The sequence below is a fragment of the Oncorhynchus tshawytscha genome, linkage group LG12, assembly GCF_018296145.1.
Source record: "Oncorhynchus tshawytscha isolate Ot180627B linkage group LG12, Otsh_v2.0, whole genome shotgun sequence".
Lineage (NCBI taxonomy): Eukaryota > Metazoa > Chordata > Actinopteri > Salmoniformes > Salmonidae > Oncorhynchus > Oncorhynchus tshawytscha.
The window spans coordinates 13,737,982-13,757,378 of NC_056440.1; the positions used below are offsets into that span (position 1 = coordinate 13,737,982).

The 19,397-nt window shown below is 43.6% G+C and overlaps 2 protein-coding genes across 6 annotated transcripts in view; one reads left to right on the forward strand and one right to left on the reverse strand.

Annotated features, from left to right (window-relative positions):
- Positions 1-3,022, reverse strand: part of LOC112262580 (calmodulin-regulated spectrin-associated protein 1-B) — a 34,689-nt gene extending 31,667 nt beyond the window's left edge. The window contains exons 1-3 of one of the 3 annotated variants that reach the window (XM_042331371.1): positions 2,871-3,022; positions 2,017-2,041; positions 1,746-1,906 (exon numbers count right to left, since the gene is read on the reverse strand). In XM_042331371.1, coding sequence (XP_042187305.1) covers positions 1,746-1,905 — 160 coding nt within the window. In that variant the 5' untranslated portion in view covers position 1,906; positions 2,017-2,041; positions 2,871-3,022. The remainder of the gene's footprint in view (positions 1-1,745; positions 1,907-2,016; positions 2,042-2,870) is intronic. The other 2 variants (XM_042331370.1, XM_042331372.1) reach the window with 2 other exon arrangements.
- A 3,626-nt stretch (positions 3,023-6,648) lies between these two features.
- LOC112262581 (ubiquitin-associated domain-containing protein 1) lies at positions 6,649-18,088 on the forward strand. Of its 3 annotated transcripts, XM_024438210.2 has the most exons (12): positions 6,649-7,098; positions 7,477-7,597; positions 7,858-7,931; positions 8,143-8,250; positions 8,481-8,525; positions 8,626-8,728; positions 11,030-11,138; positions 11,381-11,654; positions 11,950-12,036; positions 12,517-12,655; positions 12,792-12,921; positions 17,389-18,088. In XM_024438210.2, the coding sequence occupies exons 1-11, from the start codon at positions 6,961-6,963 to the stop codon at positions 12,905-12,907; spliced, it is 1,314 nt and encodes a 437-aa protein (XP_024293978.1). In that variant the 5' UTR covers positions 6,649-6,960; the 3' UTR covers positions 12,908-12,921; positions 17,389-18,088. The 3 variants fall into 3 exon arrangements, with proteins under 3 accessions (XP_024293978.1, XP_024293977.1, XP_024293979.1); XM_024438209.2 differs by lacking the exon at positions 17,389-18,088 and having other exon boundaries at positions 12,792-16,060; XM_024438211.2 differs by lacking the exons at positions 8,481-8,525; positions 17,389-18,088 and having other exon boundaries at positions 6,650-7,098; positions 12,792-16,060.
- Positions 18,089-19,397: the final 1,309 nt, after the last annotated feature.

Consider the following 19,397-nt stretch of genomic DNA (forward strand, 5'->3'; position numbering starts at 1 on the left):
ATTCCAGAGCATGAGTTAATGTTGCTGTTCTATACCGTACCAGGGAGACATGGCTCCAGTATGGAGTTGGGGGGGGACAGACACTGGTCTCTACACAATGATACCGTCTGCTGTGAATTATAGGTATCCTTCATACAAATCTTAACCTTGTGACCCATTCTATACATCGGTTTTTCGTCATGTAGGTTGAAAGGGGTGAATCTTGCCTATAAAATACCTTTGTCTCGGGGCTCTCAACGAATCATCTGAGCGTGATTTGTCAACCAGCCATCATTATCGTAGAGCACTCATTCGATTCACTTTATATGTGTGCGTTGTATTGACCTGCTCCCTTATTAATAAGTGATTCAAGATTTAGTTTAAGTATAACTGATGTGATAAATTTTCCTCTCCTCATTTGAGAGTGAAGAAATTAACCACCGCACGCGGCACCATTATGTTCTTCCAGTGACAACACGCACAGACACTCCATTGACATGACTGTTTAGAAATATAAAATGCATAGCCAGAGCAAGTGCTCCAAGTGAAATTAGGTCACGCATCGCTCACATGACAGGTTCTCTCCACTAGTGACAGGCAACCCTAGCTGTAGTATATGTGGAATGAATTACACCTCACAGTGCCACAAGCATTGCCAGCTGGCTTCTCCACATCTTAGCATGTCTTCTGCATGGAACCAAAGCCACAGGCCTTCAATAGCAAAGCTAGGCCTAATTGCTGTTCTAAGGGCCGCTACCTGGCCTAGCTTTGCTATTGAAGGCCGGTGGCTTTGGTTCCATGCAGAAGACATGCTAAGATGCTGTGGAGGAGCCAGCTGGCAATGCTTGTGGCACTGTGAGGTGTAATTCATTCCACATATCCTCCAGTTAATTATGCAGGTGGGGATAAGTGATGCGTTACAGTGTGACAGACATGGGAATCTTGCAATACAAAAATCAAGAAACATCAAAATACCTTGACTGTTTTGCTCTGAAGAACCTAGAACATTTTAGAAAATAGAGTAACTTTTTTTACAAAAGTCCAGGTAATTGTTTGGTCTAATGATGTTGACATCATTACAGATAAATAAAGGTGAAATAAAAAAATAAAACTGCAAGTCAGCAACATTGTCACTCTTGATAAGTGTGACAAGGACTGATATCTTGCTCTGCATTTGCCATGACATGATGAGTCTGACAGTCAGTGGATTTATTCAGCAGTTTTCCTGTGAGTCCAGTCTCACTGTACTGCGAAAGGCCACTGCACAAAAACAATCAGATCATTTGCCAAGTCATACAGGGACACAGTCAGCTCTGCACACAAAGCATTTTGATGCATAATAACTGAGAAAATCTAGACAATACATTCCATTCGGCTTGGTTCTGCCATCAAGGCCTGTTCCAAGAAGGGCTCATTAGGCCAAGCCCAACTGCAGACTGTTAGTCTGAGGTATGGATGAACACAAAGACACATTTCCCGTCTAACAACATTTGGGCCCAACCCTGCCACTAGATGGGGCAACTGGGTCTTCCTTGAGAAGTGTTGTGTTTCTTTGTCATTAAAAACCTACATATATCTCCATAATGCTTTGGATCACAGCAGAGGGTAAAATCCTGAAGTATCTGTGTGAGAACAGCAAAGGGTTAATACTTGCACCAAGGCATTGGAGTTGTGTAGCTTTGTGACAGGTGATTATTTTGGACCTTTTAAATACCCAATTCATTGTCCCTCTCTGTCTGTGTGTGTGAGAGAGAGACAGCACTTACCAATGCTGTATGCCTTGGCGAACAGCCATCGCAGGTTGGCATCTATTTTTGCTCTGGCCGAGTCGTACATTTCCAAAGGAACAATCTCTATTGTCCCTTCACCAGCTGAATCCATGTTTCTTCGGGTGCCATCCGCACCACCACACAGATCCACATCCATCCTTACAAAAACATGTCACATAAATTCACAGTATGAAACATACAAATCAAATTGTATTTGTCACATGCCCGAATACAACAGGTGTAGTAGACCTTACAGTGAAATGCTTACTTTACAAGCCCTTAATCTGTCAATGCTGTTAAGAAAAACACAACAAAAAAATAATCAATAAAAGTAACAAATAATTAAAGAGCTGCAGTAAAATAACAATAGCGAGGCTATATACAGGGGGGTACCGGTACAGAGTCAGTTATTAAAGTGACTATAGTAAATGACTATAGTCATTTCATTCGAGTATTAAGTTAGTTACTAGCGAGCAACTGAGGAATTGTTAACTAACCAGCTAACTAACCCACAAGTAAAATGGAAGAACTTAGCCAGCTAGCTAGTCCGGTTCATGCTTGCATGTTAGCTAGCTTAGCATTGGGCGCCCATTCATTAGACAGGTGGCTAACTTTAGCTAGCTAACTGACAATAAACTGGATTGTTTCGTTGAATCTGGGTTGTACAACATTTACAAAATAGCCTTACTGGCCAAGTTAGAAAGCACCTTGGCCAACACAGCTAACTTAATCTGTTTTAATCCAGTTAGCTGGCTAGTCAGATAGCTAGTCAAGTCCAGCTTTATGCTAGGTTACAATAACTGGATGAATCGAACTGACATTCACTAACTTAATCAAACAGTATTTTTTGAAAATACATGAAAAAAACACTATGTAACGTAAATCAACCCTTTAGATCGGTCAGTATAAAATGTAACATAATGACTTTGTTATGCAATTGCCCAAGCAAAGCCCAAGCACCACATCGTATTAGCAGCAGCGAGATGAACGAACGGTCTCCTCCCCAGCAACAAAACCCAATTTGCGGCCTGTCTGACAACCGCGCCACGGGAAACCCAGGATAAGCGTTTACTACCAATGCCAGACATAAATGTACAGAGTTTACGAAAGACAGGAACGTACCTGATTATTCCCGGTTTATCCTTCAATTTGATGACTCATTTTAGGTCGAAGAATTTAACGTATTAGTGAGAAGCACCTTTATGTACCTCTGTATCTGCGCTTTCCCATAAATCGAATTATCTGTCTATCTGTTAGCATAAGTAGCTAACCACTGCGCCTGCGCGGATGCTAATACTATCATGCAACCACATACACACAACCCAGAGCAAGATTCAAAGTAACCATTCATTAAACCATTCATTAAAAAAGAAGGGCGTAAGAAGGTATATGAAACAATGTTAGATGTTTGTTTGCAAAGATTCATCAGAAATGAACCAGCCCATGTGCCCATACCATAACAACTTGCTCTCTTTTGAGAGGACTCTCAAGAAATTAAATGAAACAGTTTAATTAAAAACGATGCATTCGTTAATAAGTACTTCATATGAGTCAATCAATCATAGTGTATACTGAATTAGGTGGCCTATTGAAAAAAAAATGCTAAAGTAAAAGGGGATTGCCTCAGTGTGGAAAATCTCCCTCTTGTGGTGATGCTTTTAGTTTTCGGTTTCACAGTTGATTGAGTTTGAAACTATAAGGTGAAAGCTAGAATGCTTAATTGAAGCAAGAACTAAGCGGTCTCCCAGCCTCTGTTTTGGTATAAAGCTACCGGATGGGATAAACGTAACCACTCTCAAATTCATAGGTAGAGCTATGGATGCATGTATGGGGCTGCGCTGGAGCGGGTCGAGAGCTTCATGTTCCTCGGTGTCCACATCACAAAGGAATTAACATGGTCCACAGACACCCACACAGTTGTGAAGAGGGCATGACATCGCCTCTTCCCTCTAAGGAGTCTGAAAAGATTTGGCATGTGCCCTCAGATCTTGAAAGTTCTACAGCTGCACAATTGAGAGCATCTTGACTGGCTGCATCACCACTTGGTACGGCAACTGCAGTGCATCCGACCACAAGGTGTTACAGAGGGTAGTGAGTACGACCCAGTACATCACTGGGGCCAAGCTGCTTGCCATCCAGGACCTTAATACCAGACGATGTCAGAGGAAGGACCAAAAAATTGTCAAAGCCATAGACTGTTCTCTCTGTAACCGTACAGCAAGCAATACCGATGCACCAAGTCTGGAACCAACAGGACCTTGAACAGCTTCTACCCCCAAGCCATAAGACTGCTAAACAAGGCTGCTAAATAGCTAACCAAGTGGCTACCCAGACTACCTGCATTGAACCTTTTTTTAACTAACTCTCTTGCATTGACATAATGCACACACACTTGACTCTACCCACACACTCACACGTACAGTGCTTAAACTGACATCTCAACACACGCATACACACACACACACAAACATACACATACACCGTCGCTGGACCAGAAAAAAGTGCTCTTCACTGACGAGTCACAGTTTTGTCTCACCAGGGGTGTTGGTCGGATTTACATTTATCGTCGAAGGAATGAGCGTTATACCAAGGCCTGTACTCTGGATTCGGGATCTATTTGGAGGTGGAGGGTCCGTCATGGTCTGGGGCGGTGTGTCACAGCATCATCGGACTGAGCTTGTTGTCATTGCAGGCAATCTCAACGCTGTGCATTACAGGGAAGACATCCTCCTCCCTCATGTGGTACCCTTCCTGCAGGCACATCATGACATGACCCTCCAGCATGACAATGCCACCAGCCATACTGCTCGTTCTGTGTGTGATTTCCTGCAAGACAGGAATGTCAGTGTTCTGCCATGGCCAGCGGAGAGCCCGGATCTCAATCCCATAAGGCACGTTTGGGACTTGTTCGATTGGAGGGTGAGGGCTAGGGTCATTCCCCCCAAAAATGTCCCGGAACTTGAAGGTGCCTTGGTGGAAGAGTGGGGTAACATCTCACAGCAAGAACTGGCAAATCTGGTGCAGTCCATGAAGTGGAGATGCACTGCAGTACTTAATGCAGCTGGTGGCCACACCAGATACTGACTGTTACTTTAGATTTTGAACCCCCCTTTGTTCAGGGAAACTTTATGTCTCAGTTACTCCATTTCTAGTTAGTCACACTATGCCCAAGGTAACCTGCCTAAGTGATTACCACTGGTAGCACTCACGTCGGTAGCCATGAAGTGCTTTTAAAGTCTGGTTATGGCTCACATCAACCCCATCATCCCGGAAACACTAGACCCACTCCAGTTTTCATACTGCCCCAACAGATCCATAGATGACGCAATCTCAATCTCACTCCACACTGCCCTTTCCCACCTGGACAAAAGGAACACCTATGTGAGAATGCTCTTCACTGACTACAGCTCAGCGTTCAACACCATAGTGCCCACAAAGCTCATCACTAAGCTAAGGACCATGGGACTAAACACCTCCCTTTGCAACTGGATCCTGGACTTCCTGACAGGCCGACCCCAGGTGGTAAGGGTAGGCAACAACACATCTGCACGCTGATCCTCAACACTGGGGCCCCTCAGGGGTGCATGCTTAGTCTCCCACTGTACTCCATCTTCACCCACGACTGCATGGCCAAACACGACTCCGACACCATCATTAAGTTTGCTGACGACACAACACTGGTAGGCCTGATCACCGACAACGATGAGACAGCCTATAGGGAGGAGGTCAGAGACCTGACAGTGTGGTGCCAGGACAACAACCTCTCCCTCAATGGGAGCACGACAAAGGAGCTGATCGTGGACTACAGGAAAAGGCAGGGCGAACAGGCCCCCCATTAACGTCGATGTGGCTGTAGTGGAGCGGGTTGAGAGTTTCAAGTTCCTTGGTGTCCACATCACCAACGAACTATCATGGTCCACACATACCAAGACAGTCGTGAAGAGGGCACGACAACACATTTTGAAAAGATTTGGCATGGGTCCCCAGATCCTCAAAATGTTCTACAGCTGCACCATCGAGAGCATCCTGACTGGTTGCATCACCGCCTGGTATGGCAACTGCTCAGCATCTGACCGTAAGGCGCTACAGAGGGTAGTGCGTACGGCCCAATACATCACTGGGGCCTAGCTTCCTACCATCCAGGACCTATTTACTAGGTAGTGTCAGGGGAAGGCCCAAAAAATTGTCAAAGGCCCCAGTCACCCAAGTCATAGAGTGTTCTCTCTGCTCACACACGGCAAGCGGTACCGGAGTGCCAAGTCTAGGACCAAAAGGCTCCTTAACAGCTTCTACCCCCAAGACTGCTGAATAATTAATAAAATGGCCACCCAGACTATTTAAATTTACTGTTTATTATCTATGCATTTTACCTCTACCTACATGTACAAAATAACTTGACTAACCTGTACCCCCACACATTGACTTGTACCGGAACCCCCTGTATATAGCCTCGTTATTGTATTTACTAGTTCATTTAGTAAATGTTTTATTAACTCTTTCTTGAGCTGTATTGTTGGTTAAGGGCTTCTAAGTAAGCATTTCATTTCATTCAATTTGATGCAGGTAGAGGTAAATGTTACTAGGCAATCAGGATAGATAATAAACAGATGAGCATCAGCCTATGTGAAGACGGTGAAAGTGTGTATTTGTGTGAGTGTGTATGTGCATAGAGCCAGTGCAAGAGAGTCAGTGCAAATAAAAAGGGGGTCAATGCAAATTGTCAGAGTAGCCATTGGATTTTTGGGATCCTCATTGCCGGGTTCAACAGTTGAACTAAGCTCATAAGGCATGTATAAGTTATATTCTTAAAGAATCAATGGTTAGAAATGTATAAGTCCAAAAAATGATATTGCAAAGAATGATTTAAGACGTAAACGTAACTACAACTCCCACGATGCACAGGGCCAACACTACGTTGCCTGGGTTCAGAGGTCAATCGTTACCAACAAAATATGGTCTTCGGCTGGCTGCTCGACTCTTGAAGGAAAGTAAACAAATATTTTTAGCGAAATAACGTCAGTAGACTGCTATTTCGTTAAATTACGACCAGACTGTCTGAAAATGGTCTGAAAATTAAAAGTGCAGGCGTTTGCACTGTTGTCGCTGGTTTTCGAAGACGCCAGTTAGCGCGCTAACGTTAGCAAGCTAGCCGTAACAGCAAGCCAACATCACTGGACTGGTAGCTATCAAGCTACACACCAAGGCTACAGCTATGTTTGTGCAAGAAGAGAAGATATTCGCTGGGAAAATATTAAAAATCCATATTTGTACAATGGAGGGTACGGAGTGGTTGGAAGAAGTTACAGAGGATACCACTATTGAAAAACTTAAAGAGAAGTGCTTGAAACATGTATGTTTGTATGTTTATTTTCCTGCTTGCTCATTGGTGTTTGCCCGTGGTGAAATTGTAGCTGTTTGCAGGCCCAGTTGAAATTGTCAGTGGTTCCGTATTTATAGTAACTGGGTAGACACTGCTATTTATAATTTAGCAAGTTGGCTCGCAAGCTGTCTAGTCTCTAAACCTGCAAACTAGGCACAATGCTCCTAGTGTAATGCAGAAATAATTGGTACCTTTCGAAATGAGTCTGGCTATTGATCTAAGTCTAGCTAGCCTATACATGACCAATTACAAACTGCTTATGACACTGTAGCTAGTATTTTACCAGGGTAAAAGTACTGCTAATTGTTCCTGCCTGTGGGATAATGTTGGGTTTTGATTGTTTTTCAGTATGTACATGGAAGTCTTGAAGACCCCAAAACACTCACACACCACAAACTTGTCCATGCTGCCACAGAAAGGATCCTCATGGAAACAAAAACAGTTTCAGATGAAAATTTAAAAGATAAAGGTAATCGTATGGAGGTCACAAAGTTGTCTCAATGTTTACATGTTCACCACAAACATTTAGTGAGTGTTATTTGTTTATTTGGCTCCCTATTAGCTTTTTCAGAAGCAGCAGCTACTGTTCCTGAGGTCCACACAAAACATGACAAGCAACAAAACACTGATACACTGATAGACAAGGACAGTCACACACAATTCAACGATATACAATCAATACAACAAAAAAATTATGCTAGGAAGTTACAGTGATTCCTTTGGTTTTAGATGTTCTTCTACTGATAAAGAAGAGACCACCGCCACCCCCTCCGAAAATGGCGGATATATCTGCAGAGGAAAAGGTAAAACTGATTTATTTACACTTGTTTAATTGTTTTGTGGGTTATCTAACTCGGCGCTGAAACTAAATAGGCACCCTTCATCAGACTGAAATGTTTAATAGATTGCTGATATGGATAGAACCATGGACAAGTAATATAACAAACTTCTTACATCTAACTTTTTGTACTGTCTGGGATTATTGTCTGTGTGTGATTCCTCCCTGTCTGTCAGAAGAAGCAAGATAACAAGGCTCCAGATAAGGAAGCTATCCTGAAGGCCACCGCTGGCCTGTCCACCCGCCACACTGACCGCACTGTCACCCAGCACAACATCAGAGACGTATGTACAGTAGGATTGTACACTATTGTAAATAACCTGGCCTAATGCATGGTTCAAAGCACTGGAGGAGTGTTCCACTGACTATTGTACTGAAATTCAACTAGTCCTGAATGTCATGGGTCTGCACAATTATCAGAGGCAGGTTAAAATGAGTGAAGTTTGTCGTATTAAGCCTGTTCTAAATTTCTGGTGCTAAGATTTTATGTTTATGTAACCCTTTATTTAATTAGGAAATCCCATTGAGGTCAGAAGACCTCATTCCCACGGGAGACCTGGCAAGTTGATAATGCTCTCAATGTTATGAAATGAACCTCAGTCCAAAAAATTGAGTATTAATTATTGTTTATGTGTGCATGTGTGTACATTTTCCTTCAGTTTCAGACGGAACTTAGGAAAATCCTCGTCTCTCTCATTGAAGTGGCCCAGAAGCTTCTCGCATTGAATCCTGATGCTGTGGAGCTCTTCAAAAAGGCCAATGGTACAACATGCAGATGCTGTTACACTCCAAAAACATTTGCCTTAAAACTCGTTTTTCAACCAATCCACAAATTTCTTGTGAACAAACTATAGTTTAGGGAAGTCGGTTAGGACATCTACTTTGTGCATGACACAATACATTTTTCCAACAATTGTTTACAGACAGATTATTTCACTTATAATTCACTGTATCACAATTCCAGTGGGTCAGAAGTTTACATACACTAAGTTGACTGTGCCTTTAAACAGCTTGGAAAATTCCAGAAAATTATGTCATGGCTTTAGAAGCTTCTGATAGGCTAATTGATATAATTTGAGTCAATTGGAGGTGTACCTGTGGATGTATTTCAAGGCCTACCTTCAAACGCCGTGCCTCTTTGCTTGACATCATGGGAAAATCAAAAGAATTCAGCCAAGACCTCAGAAAAAAGCTGTAGACCTCCACAAGTCTGGTTCATTCTTGGGAGCCATTTCCAAACGCCTGAAGGTACTGCCTCCATCTGTACAAACAATAGTACGCCAGTATAAACACCATGGGAGCACGCAGCCGTCTTACCGCTCAGGAAGGAGACGCGTTCTGTCTCCTAGAGATGAACGTACTTTAGTGCGAGAAGTGCAAATCAATCCCAGAACAACAGCAAATGACCTTGTGAAGATGCTGGAGGAAACAGGTACAAAAGTATCTATATCCACAGTAAAACCAGTCCAATATTGACATAACCTGAAAGGCCGCTCAGTAAGGCCACTGCTCAAAAACCGCCATAAAAAAGCCAGACTATGGTTTGCAACTGCACATGGGGACAAAGATCGTGCTTTTTGGAGAAATGTCCTCTGGTCTGATGAAACAAAAATAGAACAGTTTGACCAACCGTTATGTTTGGAGGGAAAAGGGGGAGGCTTGCAAGCTGAAGAACACCATCCCAACCGTGAAGCACAGGGGTGGCAGCATCATGGGCATTAATATGGAGTTGGTCCGCATCTTGCTGCTATAACAGTCTCCATGCTTCTGGCAAGGTTTTCCACTAGGTGTTGCAACATTGCTGCTGGGACTTGCTTCCATTCAGCCACGAGCGTTCGTGAGGTCAGGCACTGATGTTGGGTGATTATGCCTGACTCGCGTTCCAATTCATCCCAAAGGTGTTCGATGCAGTTAAGGTCAGGGCTCTGTGCAGGCCTGTCAAGTTCTTCCACACTGATCTCAACAAACCATTTCTGTATGGACCTCGTTTTGTGCACGGGGGCATTGTCATGCTTAAACAGGAAAGGGCCTTCCCCAAACTGTTGCCACAAAGTTGGAAGCACAGAATAGTCTAGAATGTCATTGTATGCTTTGGCGTTATTTCCCTTCACTGGAACTAAGGGGCCTAGCCCAAAACCATGAAAAACAGCCCCAGACCATTATTCCTCCTCCACTAAACTTTACAGTTGGCACTATGCATCGAGGCAAGTAGTGTTCTCCTGACATCCGCCAAACCCAGATTTCTCCGTCGAACTGCCAGATGGTGAAACGTGATTCCACTGCTCCAGAGTACAGTGGCGTACACCACTCCATCTGGCGGTTGGCATTGCGCATGGTGATCTTAGGCTTGTGTGCGGCTGCTCGGCCATGGAATCACATTTCATGAAGCTTCCTATGAACAGTTATTGTGCTGGCGTTGCTTCCAGAGGCAGTTTGGAACTCTGTAGTGAGTGTTGCAACCGAGAACATGATTTTTACTCACTATGCACTTCAGCAGTCTGCGGTCCTGTTCTGTGAGCTTGTGTGGCCTACCGCATCACGGCTGAGCCGTTGCTGCTCATAGATGTTTCCACTTCACAATAACAGCGCTTACAGTTGACCGGGGCAGCTTTAGCAGGGCAGAAATTTGAGGAACTGACTTGTTGGAAAGGTGGCATCCTATGACGGTGCCACGTTGAAAGTCACTGAGCTTTTCATTAAAGCCATTCTACTGCCAATGTTTGTCAATGGAGATTGCATGGCTGTGTGCTCGACGTTATACACCTGTCAGCAACGGGTGTGGCTGAAATAGCCGAATCCACAAATTTTGAAGGGATGTTCACATACTTTTGTGTATAAAGAGTATATATTGTTACTTTTGAATGACACTAACTAAGGCTGAAACATTTGTCCATCTACCTACCCCTAAATTAAATAAATACTAAAAAGAAACCTTGAATCTCCTTTTTGAGTGCGGACCAGCTACACAATTTTGGAATACTGACCAAGGCTGTTCATGAGTGACAACTGTATTATACTATTATTCCAGTTCACTAACAATGTGTGTCATTGTGTGATTGTCAGCCATGCTGGATGAGGATGATGAGGACCGGGTGGATGAGACGGCCCTTCAGCAGCTGACTGAGATGGGTTTCCCTGAGAGCAGAGCCATCAAAGCTCTCAGACTCAATCAGTGAGTCACAATCAATTATACTTAGCGGCAGCAGGAGTCAGACTCTACATCAGAATCACTGACACAACGAGTGTAGTCTTATGTCCATGCTACTGGTCAGTGATCATATCAGTGAAGTGTATACAGAATCGCCAGTTGTTTGAATCACAACAAGAGAGCATACCATATCTGAACTGAAGAGTGTGAAACTACAGAAACAACAGTTTTAACCATGCCCCTCCTTCACTGCCTCCATCCTGCAGCATGTCGGTGACCCAGGCCATGGAGTGGCTGATTGAGCACGTAGATGACCCCACGGTGGACACCCCCCTGCCTGGCCAGGACACCCCAGGAGCAGTAGGGGCCACAGCTCCCCCCCTGGTCCATTCTATCTCGGCCTCCGCCTTCCGTCCCAGCCTCCTCCGCACCCTCTCCCAGACCAGCACAGATGACGCTGTCACCGGAGCCAGGCAGGATGAGCTCACTGAGATCTTCAAGAGAATCCGAAGGAAAAGAGAGTTCAGGCCCGACTCACGGGTGAGTGTCACTTTGGGTCCCAATGGCCTGGCCTGGGATGTACCAAGCTAACACTGATACATGTAGCTAGCTTACACAAAGTGTTTGTAATGTGATGCCGTTCAGTTATGGACTTGGTTGCTGAATGCTACCTGTGTTGTGATTATTGGACTCCTGGTGTGATAAGACTCTATTGATCATATTGTTACAAAAGCTTGTTAGAATGACAAATGTCTTGTGGAATGAAAGTATTGACTATATAAACTGTCAACTCACACAGATGAATGAGTAGACTCTTTGCTGTCTAACTCTGCAGGCAGTCATTGCTTTAATGGAGATGGGTTTCGATGAGAAGGAGGTGGTCGATGCTCTGAGAGTCAACAACAACCAACAGGACGCTGCAGTAAGTTTAAAGGGATACTTCCCCATAGTCAGATGAACTCGTGGATACCATTTCTATGTCTGTCCAGTTTGAAGGAAGTTGGAGGGAGTTTCCAGAGCCAATGCTAACTACCGTTAGCGCAATGACTGGAAGTCTATAGGTATCTGCTAGCATGAAGTATATGACACTTAGAGTGCTCCTGAAAGACCTATCTTCTATCTATATGATGCGTTTGTCTTGTATTCAATGAGACATTCTAGATGCAGAATAAATTAATTTATACAAGAGAGGAAGGAATGATTTAACTGCTTTTCACACCCTTTGGCCATGTTGTCATTGGGATAGAGACCTGATTCTCTATTGACCATCCTAGTTTCAGAGGAGTTGACTAACTGATCTAAACATCTTGTTGTCCCTCTGTGTGAGTAAGTGGTTGCTGATCGGTTAACGTGTTTGCAGAGTGAGTGGCTGCTGGTTGCTTATCGTGTTGTCATCCTGCAGTGTGAGTGGCTGCTGGGGGACAGGAAGCCGTCTCCAGAGGACCTGGATAAGGGCATCGACACCAACAGTCCTCTGTTCCAGGCCATCCTGGAGAACCCTGTGGTCCAGCTGGGCCTCACCAACCCCAAAACACTGCTGGGTAGGAGCGACAGCTGTTACACACAAACACGGGGGCTTTTTAATGTGTTAGCATTTGATTATGTTTTCTGTTGTGTGTACTGTAGGGTCGGTCACACAGCAGGTTAGCCTCTAAAACCCTTGTTGTCTTTATGCAGCGTTTGAGGACATGTTGGAGAACCCTCTGAACAGCACCCAGTGGATGAACGACCCTGAGACTGGGCCTGTCATGCTGCAGATCTCCAGAATCTTCCAGACACTCAACCGCACGTAGACACTGCACAAACGGTGTGTGTGCGTTTTGTGTGTAGGCGTGTGCATTTGTATGTAGGCGTATGCATTTGTATGTAGGTGCGCGTGTGTGTGTGTGCACGGCTGTGACGAGTATTGTTTTTGCCTTGAAAAGTCAAAGCCGAAGAAGATGTGTAAATGTAAGAGTTCAGAAGATCGAGATGTGACAGATATATCTATTTATACCACAGAAAATAGAACAATGTTAACATGATTATAAGAATTGTTGTTTTTTACATTTTAATAAGAACAATTTATAGTTAAGACCTACATGATTTATTTCAAATTTATCCATGTACAAAAAAAAATGACCATCAGGCATCAAAACAATGTTTACACTTTAAAATCAGCTTTTGTATGTTTTGCGATATTTAAATATCAATTACAGTTTCATTTGTTTCCTTAAATTGCTACATTTCATCAAAGGCGAATGACTTCAGGGCAAGCAGTCAAGTCCGTATCATTTGGTTGAAGACAGGGCTGCCTGTGAACATGCACCCTAACTGTTGTGTGTCGAGGGAACCAGGATTCAGTACTAGCCAGGGGTGTGTTCAAACGGTTGAAAGGTTCAGAATGTTGCAGAGTTTCCCGTGTGGCACCATCTGCAACATTCCCACAGGGTAACAGTATGGAAATGTATGCCCTCACTACTGTAAGTCCCTCTGGATAAGAGATTCTAATAAATGACTTAAATTTAGATAGAAATGTAACATATAGAACTGACATGGATTCTCTCTGACAAAGAAGAATGTATGTTCTAAATGATGTATTTTTATCTGAACGTTTTGTTACTGTTCATCTTTCTGAATGATTAAGCCCCAGGTGATGTTAGAAGGCAACGGTTGTGCTTATCACCGTCAGTAGAGTTTATAGGTACAGTGGTGTATTAAGTAGGAAGCAAATGGATTAAAACGGGGAAGGGCCTATCTGAATTTGTCCAATAGAAATTCTTGTTTTCATTGTAAAATGTTTTACTACACTGGCACTAATGAATGCACCCCAGGTAGATGTGGGTGGTCAGACACTTCACCTTTCACTCTGTTCAACCTTGGGAACCTGCTGTGAGTCACTACTCAAAGACGTGGAAAAGTAAAGGAGGACATTTTCTTTGTGCTTCTCCCAAATATTTATTTAACTGCTACTTTTTTGTTGCCTATTTTAGAAAAGTATTATAAGCTGTCTTTTTAGTGTCTGTGAAGTCAAGTCTGTGTAATAATGGTCTTTGGTCCTGCTTTATCTCGAGACCTATGTATAAATTCTCAATGTGCTCTCATTCTGCGCCTGTTCTCAATACTCTTACCACAGCTCACTTCAGCAGGCAAAATATTACTCTTGGAACTCCTGAGAAATACATTTTCTGCCAATGGGTGGTGTGGTTGGCCTGAGTGCCAGTCTGTTTGTGCTATCATGCCAACTCATTGTCTCTGATTGTGTCAAACCATATTTGGCTTGACAATGAGTAATGGAGCTGACAAGAGCAACAACAGATCTGGGACCAGAATACAGTATGATAGGTTTCAGGGGAAATTGAGGCTTGATCCACGAACATCACATAAATGATTCAAAGGTTATCGTTTGAGTGATGCGAAGGTGTATATCATTCCTTCCTGCAATGAAGCAAACTAGGTATCAATATGTAAGCCAATGCATTGAAGAATTTTACATGCAGTGGTATACTGAGCTAAGTGAAACTGCTAGTCTAGTGGTGGGCCGTTGTACTTTTGAGAGCAAAGTAGATGTGAGCTGTTTAACCAAAACTTGAACTTATTATTGACTGTGAGATGACTTGCCTTGTCACCAGACAGACCAGTTCAAACTATAATAATACAGTATCTTGTTGTGCAATAGCTAGAATCTATAGATGGACTTGAGTTTTGTAGACCTGTTAGAATACATATTTGATTGGAGTGTTAGGAATGTGTGAAATGCAATGGGTTAGTGGGGCTGTATGTTTATTCTATATCCTTTGACGGTCATTTATAATAACAGTAAGTGACTTCCCAGAAACACTAGTACTGCTTTTGTTACATATGATTCGATATGACTAATTTATGGGGCTCTAGTGTGCTTCCCAAATGCACCACGTTCCCTAAATAGTGCACTAGTATTGACCAGAGCCCTATGGGTCCTAGTTAAAAGTAGTGCACTATTGGGGATTACAGTGCCATTTGGGACAAAGCCTTTGTTTTCATTGTGAATTTAATGTAAAAGAAGAACATGAAGGATGCATGGTGTGTTTTGCCAAGCTTTGAGTGTTTTATTCAATATTTGAATTGTAGTGTTGATGTGACTTTGCTCAGGGAGGCTGTTTTTTTCTAGCTATGCCACCATGAGGCAAATCTCTACTCCTGTTGTGCAACAATTTGACTTAAGGCTTTAACTGATCCATGATAACCTGGCTTATTGAACAGAGCGTCACTAAGTATGGTTTGGTAAAATGCAATATTTGACAATTATTTTAATGTTTTTTAATGGAGAAGTATTTGCTTGAATTGTGTGTTTATTTATATTTTAGCCAAAATAGTTACTTGCTCTTATTAATATTACATTTTAGAGAATCTGAAATTTGCACTTCAAGTTATTGAATTACAATTTCTTTACAAAATAGATCTATACACATTTTCAGAAAATACGTTTTTCACTAGCAGGTCACGGATCTGTCGAGCAATGTAGCATTTTTGAATGTTCAAAGCATTTGTATAGATGGAGGGGGAGAAGACGACATTGGCTGCCTTTCTGTATACAGGTCTAGGATGCTGTGGCAAAGTTTTCTATCATGGCTAGTGTTATTTGTTATAACAACATGGCCCGTTTTTGTTTTTTCATAGTAATCCAATATCAAATCATGTATTTCCCAACTGCAGAGACTGAAAGGTAGAAGACTCTAAGTACAAACTTCAGCCATCAGGAGCTGAAAGGCTAGATTGGTCTTTGATCAGTGCTTAATAAGGGGTATTTTAGTGTGTGAGAGTCATCTTGGCAGTTGGATTGTTTTTACTGGGTTTCCATACTATACTGTCCGGTATTAACAACCTATGCAATATACTCTCTCATTCTGTTAAACCGACTAGCCTCGCCCTCGGGGCTACTGTCATTCAGATCACAATTACATTAAAGGCATTTCTGTTGCTGTTTTCTTTTGAATCCTGTGCATTGTTTACCTGAAATGGGGGGAGCTTTTAATCTCCCTTAGATAGTGTGGACCTGTTAACGAGAGAGAGAAAGTATCATAGGTGCTCAATGCATTTCATACCGACGAGACTGTTTTTTTATAGATGTGAAACAATCTATAGCCTGGATGCCATTCTGTTCTAGCATTAGCCAGCCCAGACTATGCTGCAGGTTATCTAATGTTGAAACATATTGACATTTTTACTATGGCACCACTAATAGCATTTATTAAGCAAAAATCTGACATCACTGGCCTGTGCTGCTTAATGTCTTCACTAAAGCAGTGTTCTCAGGTTGCATGTTGTGTGCAGTACCGACACCTGACAGTTCTGTTGATTAGGGAACAACACTGACACCTGACAGTTCTGTTGATTAGGGAACAACACTGACACCTGACAGTTCTGTTGATTAGGGAACAACACTGACACCTGACAGTTCTGTTGATTAGGGAACAACACTGACACCTGACAGTTCTGTTGATTAGGGAATAACACTGACACCTGACAGTTCTGTTGATTAGGGAACAACACTGACAGTTCTGTTGATTAGGGAACAAAACTGACACCTGACAGTTCTGTTGATTAGGGAACAACACTGACACCTGACAGTTCTGTTGATTAGGGAACAACACTGACACCTGACAGTTCTGTTGATTAGGGAACAACACTGGCACCTGACAGTTCTGTTGATTAGGGAACAACACTGACACCTGACAGTTCTGTTGATTAGGGACACCTGAACAACACTGACACCTGACACTGTTGATTAGGAACAACACTGACAGTTCTGTTGATTAGGGAACAACACTGACACCTGACAGTTCTGTTGATTAGGAACAACACTGACACCTGACAGTTCTGTTGATTAGGGAACAACACTGACACCTGACAGTTCTGTTGATTAGGAACAACACTGACACCTGACAGTTCTGTTGATTAGGAATAACACTGACACCTGACAGTTCTGTTGATTAGGGAACAACACTGACAGTTCTGTTGATTAGGGAACAACACTGACACCTGACAGTTCTGTTGATTAGGGAACAACACTGACACCTGACAGTTCTGTTGATTAGGGAACAACACTGACACCTGACAGTTCTGTTGATTAAGTAAAAGCACTCACTGTTCTGTTGTCTTTTTTATTAGGTAACAGCATTGGCACCTGATCGTTCTGTTGTCTGTTGATTGGATAACAGCACTGACACCTGACAAGTAGCACAGGTTCTTGGTATATGGTATTTGTCTGGTCATTAATTTACTCCTCTCAGTTTGCCCAACTCTTGTCTTGCAGTTGGTCCCAATATGCTCCCTACCTCTACGCCCTTGGTACTAACCAGTACGTGGATCTGACCTTAGCATGTTTGCAGATACGTAAGGAGTAGGCAATATGGTGGGACTCCACCACTACTACACTGGTTATGCCTATCCAGACTGTTTCAGATCTGCAAGCATCAAAGGTTAGGGCAATCAGCAGTTGCTGCATCCATTTTTGGAATTAGAAGTTGAAATGTACCCATTAATTCTTGAATAATATAATTCATAAATGCCTCATGAGCTTAGATTAACTGTCATACTCCATCAGAACCAAAATATAAGCTTGTTTTACACCAGTATTTGTAAACGATGAACATTTAAATAAACACTATATAGCCTCAAAATGTTGTTAAAACTCTAATTTTGATATCATGTATGATCAGTCCTTACAGTTCTCCAGCCCCATCCCTTTGATTTGATTTGATCCCTCAGCTTTTTACCTGAACCAGCGGTGAGGAGGCCACTTTTTATTGTGTCTACTGCTGATTGCAGCTTTAAGGCTAAGTTCAATGAATGTGGCCTTAAGATGCTTTTGGGAAACCGGGACCTGATCTAGTTTCTCACTCCAGGTCATATTCATGTGAATTTGTTCACTTCTCACCTGTGGAAAATGTGAAAAGCTTTGTAACATCACTTCTCAAATGTAGTACCAATTAAACGCTTTTGAATTTAACTGATGCGAGAGAGGTCAAATTTTGTGTTTCGTTGTCTTCTGAAATACAACAGCATCTTTACAGTTCCTTTCCATCCTGTCAAGGAAGTAGGCTACCTGAGTCAATTTCGGATAGATGCTACTGTTCCATAAGGTGGTGTGACCTTGTTTGTTGGACTGGGTGGCTTGAGGCCTGAATAGCCTAGCAGTTAGTGTCTGAGTGAATCAGAGACTACTTACTTTACAATCCTGCCCACCAGTTCACGTGTGACTCACTCTCACTACCAGCAAGACCAATGCAGTGTGTTTATTGTCTCTGTGCTGCTGAGGGTTGAGCTACAAAGCAAAGGAGGCTGTGCTGCTGAGGGTTTAGCTACACCGCGAAGGAGGGGGTGCTGTGTTGCTGGAGAGACGGTGTTGATGAGGGTTCAGCTACATCACTAAGGAGGGGGTGCTGTGTTGCTGGAGAGACGGTGTTGATGAGGGTTCAGCTACATCACTAAGGAGGTTGTGCTGTGTTGCTGGAGAGACGGTGTTGATGAGGGTTCAGCTACATCACTAAGGAGGGTGTGCTGTGTTGCTGGAGAGACGGTGTTGATGAGGGTTCAGCTACATCACTAAGGGGGGGGTGCTGTGCTGCTGTGGAGCCAATCAGCTGGGCGGTGGAGAATGAGAGATGTTGCCTGTGGTTCTTGGAGAAGATAAACTCACCTGTAACGTACAGGTACGCCTGGCCTGATAGAAATGCATTCATGACATAACCTGTGTGTGAGAGAGAAGCAGTCATTTGGTGTCATCGTCCGGCCCCTGAAAGGCTTCTTGTTATTCCACAGCATCCCTCCCATTACCACGATCCCTACCATCCCTCCTGTCCCTGTCCCTGCCACTGTCCCTCCCATACTTCCTGTCCCTTCCACTGTCCTTCCTGTCACTCCTCTCCCGGCCACCACCCCTCCCGTCCCTTCCACTGTCCCTTCTGTCCCTCCCATCCCTCCTGTACTTTCCACTGTCCTTCCTGTCACTCCTGTCCCGGCCACCACCCCTCCCGTCCCTTCCACTGTCCCTTGTGTCCCTCCCATCCCTCCTGTACCTTCCACTGTCCTTCCTGTCACTCCTGTCCCGGCCACCACCCCTCCCGCCCCTACCACTGTCACTCCCATCACTCCTGTCCCGGCCACCACCCCTCCTGTCCCTGCCACTGTTCCATCTGTCCCTCCCATCCCTCCTGTCCCGGCCACCACCCCTCCTGTCCCTGCCACTGTCCCTCGCACCCCTCCTGTCCCTCCCATCCCTTATGTCCCTCCCATCCCTCCTGTCCCTTCTGTCCCTCCCAT